The 13,702-nt window shown below is 42.5% G+C and overlaps 1 protein-coding gene across 2 annotated transcripts in view; it reads left to right on the top strand.

Moving 5' to 3' along the window:
- LOXHD1 (lipoxygenase homology PLAT domains 1) overlaps positions 1-13,702 on the top strand; it is a 193,689-nt gene that overhangs the window by 67,209 nt on the left and 112,778 nt on the right. For both annotated transcript variants that reach the window (XM_043889514.1, XM_043889513.1), the window contains exons 10-12: positions 818-978; positions 1,984-2,070; positions 2,498-2,633. In XM_043889514.1, the coding sequence (XP_043745449.1) occupies positions 818-978; positions 1,984-2,070; positions 2,498-2,633 (384 nt within the window). The remainder of the gene's footprint in view (positions 1-817; positions 979-1,983; positions 2,071-2,497; positions 2,634-13,702) is intronic.

The raw sequence follows: 13,702 nt of genomic DNA, 5'->3' as shown, positions 1-13,702 counted from the left end.
GGGGCCTGGAGCCAACAAAGGCCAGGATGTCAAACCAATGGGTACTCCTGCTTCTCAATTTTCTTCTGGAAAGGAAAGGGTCCCCCAGGGAGCTCAGTTCTCCAAGGTACAGGCCACACAGAGTTATATTCATGGCACGGAGGCTGATACTCCAGCAGCCCCAAATTGATACGCTGCTGTGATGGGCTAGTTGTTGAACTGAATGGTCGAACAGAGAGCTCTCTGAATGTACTGGCCACAGTCTGGGTGGAGTCTATTCTTTCCCCTACTTAAAACTTACTAACTGACTCTCACCAGGAGACACAGACATAAAGAGCAGACTTTTGGACTCAGTGGGAGAAGGCGAGGGTGGGATGATTTGAGAGAATAACATTGAAACATATTCATTACCATATGTGAAATAGATGACCAGTGCAAGTTCAATACACAAAGCAGGGCACCCAAAGCTGGTGCTCTGGAACAAGCTAGAGGGATAGGGTGGGGAGGGACACGCGAAGGGGGTTCAGGATGAGGGGGGCACAGGTATACCGATGGCTGATTCATGCTGATGTATGGCAAAAACCACCACAATATTGCAAAGTTTTAATCTTCCAATTAAATTAATTAACTTTAAAGAAAGGAACATTAAGGCATACACTTTCAAATAGCAAGGAACCCTTCATTTCCCAAATTTGGTACTTGCTATTATATAATGGGAGAGTGAGACACAACTGCATTTCAGTCTTGATCACCTTTGATGTGCTCATTTTCCCCACTGGAAGCATGAAAATCTTTTCACTTTTTTAAGTTTATGATGCAATTGGACCTATCTCTGCAGAATTCCCATGGTCCCTGTGGGTCTGGACGACCGACTTGAAGAAAGCTGGTTCCAACTCTCCTATCTTCATCCAGATTTATGGGCAGAAGGGGCGGACAGACGAGATCCTTCTGAATCCCAACAACAAGTGGTTCAAACCCGGCATAATTGAGAAATTTAGGGTAGGAAGGAAGTGTGATGGGGTGGGATGGAGGAAGGATGAAGGGGTGTAAGACGCATTTGTCATGGGATTCTGGTTTTCGAACCCAGGTTTGGATCAAGTTTGAAGACGAAAAGGTGAAATAGAGTCCCCAGACCCTTGCAGGAGTGCCACATTTAGTCTACAGGCAATGCACTGGGGTGCAAAGATCTGGCCCTTTATCTGAATCAAACAGTTCCAAACCAAGCACGGGAGAAGAAGCAAGTATGGAATGGCTTTGGACATCCAGGAGCCTGGTGACTTGGGGAATCATTGTGGAACAGAGACCCTGAGCACAGTTAGGGTCAAAGAGCCCAACCTGGACTGAAATAGAGTGAGCAGCCAATTTAAGGGAAAGTATACATTTTAGAACATTTAAAAATAAGTTCAGCTTTAAATTTTCGATATGTATATAAGTAGAGCAAGGCTTGTTTGCCAATGGAAGTGCTGCTCTGACCTTTAGGTAAGAATAATTTTGTAATTTGCGGCTCTCTTTTCGGAGCACCCTGTTGGAGCTTCTATTATACCTTCAGTTCATTGCTCGTTATGTATTTGTCTTCTCAGTTAGACTTTGAGCCCCTGGGAGAGGGCATGACCACCTTATTGATCTTTTTGTCTGTTTCAGTGCCCAGCAGAGTCCTGGGGCTGTGGGCCTGTGTTAATTTGCAGGGCTGCCATATAGATTTTGTAACTGAAAGCTTATCATTTGGAAGATTTCCTTTAGTCAGGATCCTACTGTGGGTCAGTTATTTTTGTTCAGTTTCACCGGCCCCGGCTGAACCCTAGATCTGCAGCTGTCTCTCCCTCATGTGCCATTGGTTAAAGGAGCACAAGAAGATAGAGTATATGAGGGTGGTTTGAAGTAAACCCTACCTTGATGCTGAAAAAACAACTCAAAGCAGATGCCCTCCTGGCAGGGGCTCAGCTATGAGGATAAATTCATTTCACTTGATTCTGTCCATTCAAACCTTGTTATTTCTCACCATAGATTGAGCTCCCAGACCTTGGCAGGTTTTATAAGATTCGGGCATGGCATGATAAAAGGAATCCTGGTTCTGGATGGCATTTAGAAAAGGTGAGATGACCATTTTGGGGTTGGACGGTGATTGGGAGAGGAATCAACATGGTTTCTTTCTAATGACCTTGTCTTATTAGTTTGCCTTTATCTGTTGGGAGTGTGGATGGGGAAGGGTTACAGTGAGACCTAAAATTGGACACATGACTCATGGAATTCCTGATGAGGACAGGACTTCCAAAGTAGGCTAAAAAAATGCTTAGGTTTCAAGAGACTTGCCTTGTGTCCCAGTCACCTAGCTGCCAGGCAACTGTGGGTCTCCGGGGACCAGAGGGATAAATATTAATCTGGCACTCCATCTTCCACAAGAGTCTTCTCTCGGGGGATGGCCTTGTCCTCCTTGAGATGACCTAGCAGAACAGGAACCTCAAGGCATGGATGAATATCTCTAGTACACCCACTTGCTCACCCTAGGACTTCATTCCAGATGACCCTGATGAACACTCTGACCAAGGACAAGTATAACTTCAATTGCAATCGCTGGCTGGATGCCAATGAAGATGACAATGAGATCGTTAGGGAAATGACTGCTGAAGGCCCAACAGTACGGAGGATAATGGGCAGTAAGTACTGACGGGCTCTTTTCCTGGGGGAGGTAGTGGAACGGGGGTGTGTGTGCCAATAGGAGTCTGACTCATGAGTTGTAGTCTTGTCCGCTATGCATCATCAGGCTCCCTCGGAATGAGGAATGAGTTTATAAGATCCTATACTCAATATAGGCTTGTAGGAACCATCTCCAAGACATGAAGCTAAAGCTCTATGAGGATGGGTATGGGTGAGAAGGGGGAGATTTCTGCATCTTCAGGTTGGCTATGAGACGACGTGAAGAATCCACACTGAACAATATTTCTCCAGACACTCCCTGAAATTAAAGGAAGCATCCTCTTCAAATTATTCATGAGATGCTCTTCAAAAAAGGAAGGCTGGACCTGGGTTCTTACAGCCATACTTGGCTGCTCCCTTGTGACCCTCTATTTCTATTTGAAGCTAGTAGGAGAGAGCGGAGCTTTTAATCTGGAGTCATCCACAGTCAAAGAGGTAAGCGAGACCATTTTGCCTCTAGGTTGTACCACCAGAATGCTGGCAAATACATGGCATATGTCCTATCCTTTTTCCTTGGCAGACATTACTGAGCAATCACATCATTCTTTCCCATTGAGTCTGAAGCGAGCTTTATGGCCCTCAATATGGCACTGCAAGCAAATATTAGCAATTGGTCAGAATTAGCACTTAAGATAATTAAGTGCAAAATTAATTTGAAAAATCATAGAAAGTTAAGACTATATAGAAAACAACATCACCCATCGTTCCTGAAGTCCTTCTAAGTATTTGGATAATGTCACTTCTCAGGCATCTGCACATCCAGTAGAAGCTCTCTGTCTCTCTATATACATGTAAAGAGGGATCACCCTGTTAGTTCAATTAGGCAATGCTTGTAATTAGTACTATTTTAGGATTCTTCTTCAATTTTAATTAAAATATATGACTATGGAATATTTGTGTTCAAAGGTCCTTAGAATAGCTTGATGCAGATAAGGAAACTGAGGCAGTTCTTACCCCGATTATACAGTTAGAGGCAGAGTGGGAGCTAGAACAAGATCTCTTACCTTGTCAGTGACCATACTTGGCCTTTTCACATTCAGTAGTATTTTCTTTGGCAGCAAGGCAGTCATCTCCCTGAAAATATGATAAATAACATGATCCCTGCTCAGCCCCCAATTAGGACTTTATATAAAATGTAGCCCAAGGCAGAAATACACCGACTGTTACCTGGCCTGCCCTCTTTATGTGCCAGAATTGAGCCTGTAGATATGAACAATTGAGGACAGGGTCTTGAGATCTGTTTTCTAAATCCTTCCAACCAGTCCTCATGAGATTAGCTCCTCACTCCCTATTTCTGAAGTTACCTGGTGCTGTCATTCCTGAGACTTTTTGCAAGGTTGCTTCGTGAATTTCACAACTGACTGCTCTAATCAATTCTCTCCGTCTGTTAAGTCATGGGATCTCAAACTTCAGCATTATCACCTAGAGGGCTTCTTGAAACACAGATTGCTGTGCCTCACCCATGGATTTTCTAATTCAGTAGGTCTGGGGTGGGGAGCTCAGGAATTTGTTTATCCAACAAATTGCTAGGGGTCCTGGTGAGGACCCCCTGTGCTAAGGCATCAGTCACTTTTCTAGCTGTGCTCCAGCTTCTGAGATTTGGTTGCTGTTGTCTATATGCAACCCTCTCCTCAGGCTTTCTTGGTGACAATTTTGTGTTTGGTTAAATCTTTAAAATACCAGTGTGCTGTCATTCTAGTGAGATATTTTTTTCAGAAAGAAAGCTGCCACTTTTACTTAAATGCCCAGGCTGTTCTTTTACCTCCATCTCTTCCTTACCTTGACTAAAGCATGACTCCCCTTCTCCCAAAGCCCAGTTTTCTGTCCTCACAGCTGTGGGGCTAGCGAGAGGGGGCGTTCTCCTGACTCTCTCTGCACTTCCAGCCTCAAAGCTCACACTGCTCATAGGGGGCCTCTGTCCCAGCTCATTTGCATCTTCTGTTGCCTCTGTTCACGCTCCTCTTTTGCACTGTGTCCCCTAGTCACTCTCTAGATCCCCCACTTCTACCATTGCTCTAGAATAGCAATTAGTCTGCTTGGGCTGCTGTAACAAAATACCATAGACTGGGATTTTGAAACAATGGAAATTTATTTTCTCATAGTTCTGGAAGCTGAAGTTCAGGATCAAGGTGTTGGCAGGTTGGCTTTCTCCTGAGACCTCTCTCCTTGCCTTGGAATTGACCATCTTCTCACATGAACTTTTCTCTGTTTGTGCTCCTATCTGTGTCCTAGTCTCTTCTTAAAAGGACACCCATCATACTGGATGAAGGTCCACACATATGACTCATTTTATCTTGTTTACCTCTTTAAACATCCAACCTCCAAAAACAATCACATTCTGAGGTCCTGGGGGTTGTGACTTTGTCTTATTGATCCTGTTCATTGTCTTGATGTATCTCACCGTGCACACTGTTCGCTGAACCCAGGATAGGCAAGGCTCGAGCTAAGAGACTGGAGAAGACTCGAGGAACTGTAGGAACTGGAGACATGTTTATTCTCTCCTGGCTGGCATGGCAGCTGTAGCAACAGATACAACATAACCCAATATAACCACACCCAACCCTTCAGGGCCTTTCCTGGTGAAGCTCATATAGGCCTACCGCACGAAGTAGCCTGTGACCAAGTTGAGTACCTCATGACGCACATTCACAGTGCTATCAATGGTCTCGGATGTTACAAAGCCGTGCAAAGTCATTGTTTACAGAACATGGGGCCAGAGGGCATGAGAGCCTGGCGGGGGGAGGGGAAAAATGAGACAGCCTGACTGGCGCCATCTTGTTTATTCCCCAACAGACTTCAACATATGGATTTGAGGGGGACACAGTTCAGCCTGCATCAGATAGTATCTCTCAAAGTGTGGTCAACGGCCCATTTATATCAAAATTGCCCAGAGTGTTTGTTAAAACGAAGATTCCTGGGCCCAATCTCAGATAATACCGACTAGACTCTCTGAGGACTATGCCTGGTAATCTGTATTTTTATCAAGCACACCAAGTAATTTTTGCACATATCAAAACTTGTTCCACTTCATCAATGTCCAAATGGAAAATCCATTCATCCACATGCCAGTCCTCGTCCACTTTGCTGCCCTTCACCTCCCTCCCATGCCACTAGCCACTCCTCAGTACCTCACTCGGGCTCATCCCACAAAGCTGCTCCTCTGAGCTCTGACTCAGTCTCCACCTCCAGCTCGGGCTCCTGAGCTCCTCAGCTGCTCATGGCCTTGAGGACACACACACCACCCTTCAACTCGAACTCCACCCAGCCCCTTCTTCCCTACATTTCTCCTGCTCTGTCAAGGACTTGTGGGTGTGTGGAGGATATGTTTTAGGGACAGGCCTTTAAGAAATTATCCAGTGGGAAGAAGAAGCGATCTTGAAATTGGGCAAGGACCAAGTTGACTACAGAGGAGAACATAAATTCAAGAAATACTTCGCAGGTGGAACCAGCAGGATCTGAATGAATGCTGTGGACACAGTGGGGAGATGAGCTTCCTGCTGAGGAAGCTGGGAGTTGGAAGTAGGGATTTGAAACATTAGAAGAGATCATGGTAGGAGGGGTGGGGAGGAAGAGCATTTTCATAGGTTACATACAAAAACACACTTGTTTGTTTTTGCCTTCTGCGATACTATTACAAGACAATGGCAATTAAAAAAATTCTCTGTTGACTAGTATTGGATTGAAGTGAACTAAGTCGAGACCTGGCACCCTTCACTGGCGCGCTTGCACCTGTAGCAACATGATACAAGGAAGCTACAAGGGACTAAAAATAACTGCACAGATACAGCAGTTGGGGCAATTATGAACCATAGATACAAAAGGGCCACAAACCAACTGCCATTTCTGAATCGCAGGGAGCAAAAGCAGGATGCTGCGTGTGACCCCTGCACACAGCACCACCAAGGGGGTGGGCAGACCACCGAAGCCACTCCTCCAATCAGAGCCATGAATCTGCCACTACCCTCATCCCGCTTAAGGAACCAGTTGCCCTCCTCGAGAGCGAGCAAGGGCACTTGTAAAGCCTTGCCTGAATTTCTTTTCTGGCCTCTCACCAATTTCTATTGATTAAAGAGTCCCAGGACCTGGGTTTGTAACAGAAGAGCTGTTTGTTCTGGCTATAAAGGCATTTTAATGTCGTCTGGGGGTCCTGGGCAGTACTTTGGAGCCCATACCAACTTGAATTTCTTTCCCTCAACAGTTCTTTTCGGCCCACATAAATTTCTCTTGTTCTTGGAACATACCCATGTCCTCATTCACCTCTACAGGAACTCAGATCTCCTCTTCTGGTCTGGATGCTTCTTTGTAACAGTAAACAGAGGTGGTGGCAATGTCTCACTCCCCCAGTTGGTACCCTGATCTTGTGCATGATATGCAGGGTTTCCTGGAAATCCCTTGGGGAGAGCCTTGGGCTCATGTAAGATGAGTAAATACCAATTTAAAACCAATTCTCTAGGTTTGAATCTATGTGCTCCAAGTTTACTTAAAAAACAAGGGCCAGTCAAACAAGAAATTAACACCATGTCTGAGAGCCAGGATGCCACCAGGGGTGATCGCACTGATTAATGCAGACCAGGAAACACGGACAAAACACTCACCAGCCCACAATTTATTTCCACCTTGCCTTTCCCCCAGGAGCTATGTGAGATAGTAAAACTGATGAGATTAGCATTCTCCAGTGCGTGCCCAGCAGAAGTGATTTTGTACCACTGATGAGCGGGCAAGAGACCACTGGACTCAAGTGCTGAAAATTGTAGCTTCTTGCTAATCAGGCTGAGCTGTAATTTTAAAATTAAAGTACAAGAGGCTCCAGTACTTACTGTCTGTTTGAAGTCTTTCACTGCTGATAACTCACAGTTAAAATCATCTTTAATTGCCCACAGGCTTCTCGCCAGGAAAGAGCTTGAAACCTTAGTGGCAGGTGGGCTGGGAGGGCCCCCTCCCCTAGAGAGGATTGGGACCCCTGACAATGTCCAGGCAAACAGACCTTTGAGCTCCTGAATAGAGGGGACTGGAATTCCCAGGCACAGGGATTTCTGAATTCCCTTATCAGCTTGCTTCTGGGAAGGGCCTAATATACAACCGGAAAAGGCAAAACGACCTTCATCAAAATTTAGAATGAAGTGAGGCACGCCCCCTCCCCTTTTCTGCTTCCACGTTTCGTTACTCAATCCAGTCACCGCTATTTGTTCTGATCACTGTTAACAACACCTATCGTTGGGAGCTTAACACAAAAGCATCAGCTTCGTTTATATGAAGGCTGAAAGTTTAAAACACGTAGCTTCTGTATTTTAGCAGAGTTGATTGGAGAGACAGCAATGGTTGAATGCCAGGTGCTGTCCCCCAAAAAGGCAGTGTTGGAGGCAAGACCTTTCCCCCTCGTTGGCTTCAGTGGCTGCCTCTGCCAGCCCCAGTCAGGCAGGTCTTCAGATAAGCTTCTGTCCTTGACCTTTTCTTCTAACAAGTGCTTTTGCTCAGACACTGTATCTTCAGATTCATATATTTAAAGGTCAAATTTAATTTTCAGATGTCTTCATATTGCCAAGTAAAATTGGTATATGACCAAAAAAAAAATCGTGCGTTGAAATCAACTTACTGGTACATCATTCCTGATGTACTTTATCTTCATTTTAGATGGACCACGGATGAGTGGTGTTCATTTTAAAAAAACAACAGCTATATTGAGGCATGATACATGTTCATACAAATCATCTATTTAAAGTATTGAGTGGCTTTTAGTATATCGATAGAATCATGCTTCATGACCACTATCAACTTTCAGAACATTTTCATTGCCCCAGAAGGAAACCACATGCCCAATAGAAGTCACACCCCCGCACCTCACTCCTTAGCTCTGTACTTACCCATCTGTTTAAACCAATAATCTATTTTTTGTCCCTAGATCTGCCTGTTCCGGACATTTCATATAAGTGGGATCACTTAATATAAGGCTTTTTGTGCCTGTTTCTTTCACTTTGTGGTTTAGTTACTACATCGTATCCAACTCTTTGAGACCCCAATGGACTGCAGCACTTCAGACTTCCTTCTCCTTCACTGTCCCCTGGAGTTTGCTCAAATTCACGTCCATTGAGTTGGTGATGCTATCTAACCATCTCATCCTCTGCCGTCCTCTTCTCTTACCTTCAATCTTTGCCAGCATCAGGGTCTTTTCCAATGATTTGTTTCTTCACATCAGGTGGCCAAAGTATTGGAGCTTCAGCTTCAGCATCAGTCCTTCCAACGAATATACAGGCTTGATTTTCTTTGACTGGTTTGATCTCCTTGCAGTCCAAGGAACTCTTAAGATTCTTCTCCAGCACTACAATGCAAAAGCACCAGATATTCGGTGCTCAGTCTTCTGTCACTTAGCATAATGTTTTTAACATCAGTTCACCTTGTACCAAGTATCAACATTTCATTTATTTTAATTACTGAATAGTATTTCGTTGTGTAGATAGACTACATTCAATTGTTGATGGACATTTGCATTGTTTCCACTTTTTGGCTATTATGAATAACGTGACTATGAACATTCATGTGCAAGTTTTTGTGTGGACATATGTTTTCAATCCTCTTGGATATATATCCATGAGTCAAACTGCTGCTATGTGGCAATTCTGTTTTGAGAAACTATCATACTGTTTTTCAAAACAGCTGCACTTTTTGCATTTCCATCAGCAATGTATGAGAGTTTTAATTTCTCTACATTCTTGCCAACACTTGTTCTTCTTCTTTAATATTCTTTTTCAGTATTGTTTTTGGCTATTCTGGGTCCCTTGAAATTCTATATGCATTTTAGAGATGGCTTGTCAGTTTCTACAAAGAAGTCAACTAAGACTGATAGAGATTCGTTTTTATCTGTAGGTCAGTTTGAGAAGTATTGCCTTAATGATGCAATTGGAGCTTAATGGTGAGACCCCAATGGACTGCAGCGATGTTAAGTTTTAATGATGTTAAGTCTTCCAATTCGAGAACATGGGATGCTTTTCCACTTATTTAAAACATCTTTAATTTCTTTCAACTGTTTTTTAGTTTTCAGAGTGTAAGTTTTACACATTTCCTTCTTTTTTATTGAGGCATAATTGACTCACAAAGTTATATTTAGTTTCAGGTATACAACATAATGATTCAATATTGGTATATATTGTGAAATGATCACCACAGTAAGTCTAGTTAACATCCATCACCATATGTTGCTACATAATTTTTTCCTTGTGATGAGAACTTTTAGGATGTACTGTCTTCTTATTGTTTAGTTGCTAAGTCGTGTCTGCCTCTTCGTGACGGCATGGTCTGCAGCACGCCAGGCTTACCTGTCCTCCACCACCTCCCAGAGTTTGCTCAAGTTCATGTCCATTAAGTCAGTGATGCTATCTAACCTCATCCTCTGCTGCCCTCTTTTCCTTTTGCCTTCTACTGTCTTCACAATTTTCAAATATGCAGTACAGTATTATTAACCTTAGTTGCCAAACTGTACATCTCCATGACTTATTAATTTGTTTTCACTTGATTTCTTAAATTATCTGTTAAGGGACTTCCCTGGTGGTCCAGCGGCTAAGACTCCACACTCCCAATGCAGGGGCCCTGAGTTTGATCCCTAGTCAGGGAATTAGATTCCACATGCCACACATAAGACCCAGCACAGACAAATAAATATTTAAAAAATAATTATCTGTTAAGTATTTAATCTTTTTGGGCTTCCCTGGTGGTTCAGCTGGTAAAGAATCCACCTGCAATGCGGGAAAGCTGGGTTCAATCCCTGGGTTGGGAAGATACCCTGGAGAAGAGAACAGCTCCCCACTCCAATATTCTGACCTGGAGAATTCCATGGACTGCAGAGTCCCTGGGGCTGCAAAGAGTTGGACACGACTGAGCAACTTTCACTTTCATTTATTCTTTTTAATACTATTTTGAATGGAAATGTTTTATTAATTTTATTTTCAGATTATTCATTGCAAGGTAATAGAAACACAGTTGATTTTGCTATCTTGATCTTGTACGCCATGACTTGGCTGAACTCATTTATTGGTTCTGATCATTTTTAGTAGATTCTTTGTGATTTTCATTATACAATGTCATGTTGTCCATGAACAGAGATAGTTTTACTTCTTCCCAACCTGCCTGTTCCCAAAGACACATGTACCCCAGTGTTCACTGAAGCACTATTTACAATAGTGAGGACATGAAAGCAACCTAAATGTCCATAGTCAGATGAATGGATAAAGAAGACGTGGTTCATATATACTATCGAATATTATTCAGCCATAAAAAGGGACAAAATTGGGTCACTTGTAGTGATGTGCATGAACCTAGAGTCTGTCATTCAGAGTGTCTGTCTCTTCCTGAGCCATCCTTTTATTCTCAACCTATTTGTGTCTTTGAATCTAAAGTGTGTCTCTTCCACATGTCAGATAGTAAGATCCATTATTCATTCTGTCAATCTCTGTGTAATAAGGAGCATGAATTAGTTTTGATGTTTGACTTCTGACAGCTTTCCAGCTACATCAATCTCTCTCATTTTCTGCCTGATACCTGGGCAATTTGGTGAGAAAGCCTGGATGCTCCCTTCCTTCACACTGGTGGAAAGTTCAAGCCATACAAGGACCCATGTGAAGAAATTCCCACCTCCTAACCACTATACCCCAAGCCAGTCATCCCCCCCGCTATCTCAAGCCATTTTTGGACGTGCTTGAGGTTTATCATGCTCTCCCCAGAACTCCTCATTATATGAAAAATCATCTTATGTTCACTCTTGGTACATATGTGGCATCATTAACCTAGATTTCTGATCAAATGTGGAGTAGGGGGATCCATCCTATCTCTGTCAGATTATCATCACATTTTGCCTTTGGATTAAAATATTTAGTCCATTTACACTTAAGGTAATTACTAATAAGGCAGGATTTAAGTTTGTCATTTTGCTATTTGCTTTTTATATATCATAAGTTTTTTTTGTTGTCCCTTTATTATTCTTTCCTTTGTATTAGTTTCTAAAATATCATTTTAGTTCCCTTGTTTCTTTCTATTTATATAAATTATTTTCTTATTGGAAAGAATTATACTTGGGGAATTATACCAGGGAATTACAATTAACATCTTAACTTACAACATTCTAGTTCAGATTAATACCAACTTATTTTCAATAATATACAAAAGCTCTGCTCTGGTGTAGGTTTGTTTCTTTCTCCTCCTTCATGCTATATTGCCATACAAATTAAATTTTCATACATTATAAACCCACCAATGCAATTTTATATATATATTGCTTTATGCAGTTGTCTTTTATATAAAATATGAGAAGAAAAGGGTACAAACAAAAACTAAAATATACTGTCTATAAATATACCTCTATCATTGCTTTTCCTCATTCTCTTTATGTCTGAGTGAGTTCAAGTTACTGTTTAGTGTCCAATATGAAGGACTCCTTTTTTTAAAATTTTTTCATTTATTTTTATTAGTTGGAGGCTAATTACTTTACAATATTGTAGTGGGTTTTGTCATACATTGACATGAATCAGCCATGGATTTACATGTGTTCCCCATCCCGATCCCCCCTCCCACCTCCCTCTCCACCCGATTCCTCTGGGTCTTCCCAGTGCACCAGGCCCGAGCACTTGTCTCATGCCTCCAACCTGGGCTGGTGATCTGTTTCACTATAGATAATATACATGCTGTTCTCTCGAAACATCCCACCCTCGCCTTCTCCCACAGAGTCCAAAAGTCTGTTCTGTACATCTGTGTCTCTTTTTCTGTTTTGCATATAGGGTTATCATTACCATCTTTCTAAATTCCATATATATGTGTTAGTATGCTGTAATGGTCTTTATCTTTCTGGCATACTTCACTCTGTATAATGGGCTCCAGTTTCATCCATCTCATTAGAACTGATTCAAACGAATTCTTTTTAATGGCTGAGTAATATTCCATGGTGTATATGTACCACAGCTTCCTCATCCATTCGTCTGCTGATGGGCATCTAGGTTGCTTCCACGTCCTGGCTGTTATAAACAGTGCTGCGATGAACATTGGGGTGCACGTGTCTCTTTCAGATCTGGTTTCCTCAGTGTGTATGCCCAGAAGTGGGATTGCTGGGTGAGGGACTCCTTTTAATAGTTCTTTTAGAGCAGGTCTGCTAGTGATGAATCTTTTTAGTTTTTGTTTATATGAGAATGCCTTAATAGCCCCTTCATTTAAAAAGAAATAGACTTTTTAGAGCAGTCTTAGATTCAGAGCAAAATCCCTCTGCTTCACTGGCTGCTGCTTCTCATCTGAGTTTCTAGCTTCTGGGCTTGACCTCTAAAGTGGGCATTCCTCTACAGTCCTCATCTGCATCCTCTCCACAGAGGACCTCATCTGGCACTGTGACTTTCAGTGGAATCTACATGTCTATGATGACGAAAGTCATGTCAACAGTCCTGACCCTCCACACATATTCAACCTACATCTTGACCTCTCTTTATGATTGTCAAATGCAGCAGTCCCCATCCATTTTGGGAGCAGGGACTGATTTCAAGGAAGACAGTTTTTCCTTGGACTGGGGTGGAGATGGTTTGGGGATTATTTAAGCATATGGGTACATAGTACATTTACTGTGCACTTTATTTCTGTTATTATCACATTGTGATATATAATGAGATAACTATACAACTCACTACAATGCAGAATCAGTGAGCCTTAAACTTGTTTTTCTACAGCTAGTTGGTCCCATCTGGGGGTAATGGGAGAAAGTGACACCCAAAGTGTGTTGGCGATGTCCAGTCTACCCTGTAATTTTCATTTTGATTGCTGTCACTGCAGAAAACCCTGCTTCACAAAGATAGGATGTTGGAAATGGAAGCAGGCTTTTCAGTGCTTTTTTGGCAATCTCGTGATATTCCACCTTGACTTTAATCCAGAGTGTATGGAGATTTGAAGTTGTCCCAAGCACACTTTTAAGGCCACTGTCATTTGTGATCTCAAGTAGTTGATCCTCTTGTAGCACAGACAAAGTCAACTCACCTGGCTTATTCACAAATGGTTTACGGATCAGTTC

Source organism: Cervus elaphus, chromosome 27, assembly GCF_910594005.1.
Source record: "Cervus elaphus chromosome 27, mCerEla1.1, whole genome shotgun sequence".
In the NCBI taxonomy this organism is placed as follows: domain Eukaryota; kingdom Metazoa; phylum Chordata; class Mammalia; order Artiodactyla; family Cervidae; genus Cervus; species Cervus elaphus.
Note: the sequence above shows the minus strand (reverse complement) of the source record. Positions and strands in the feature narration are given on the sequence as shown.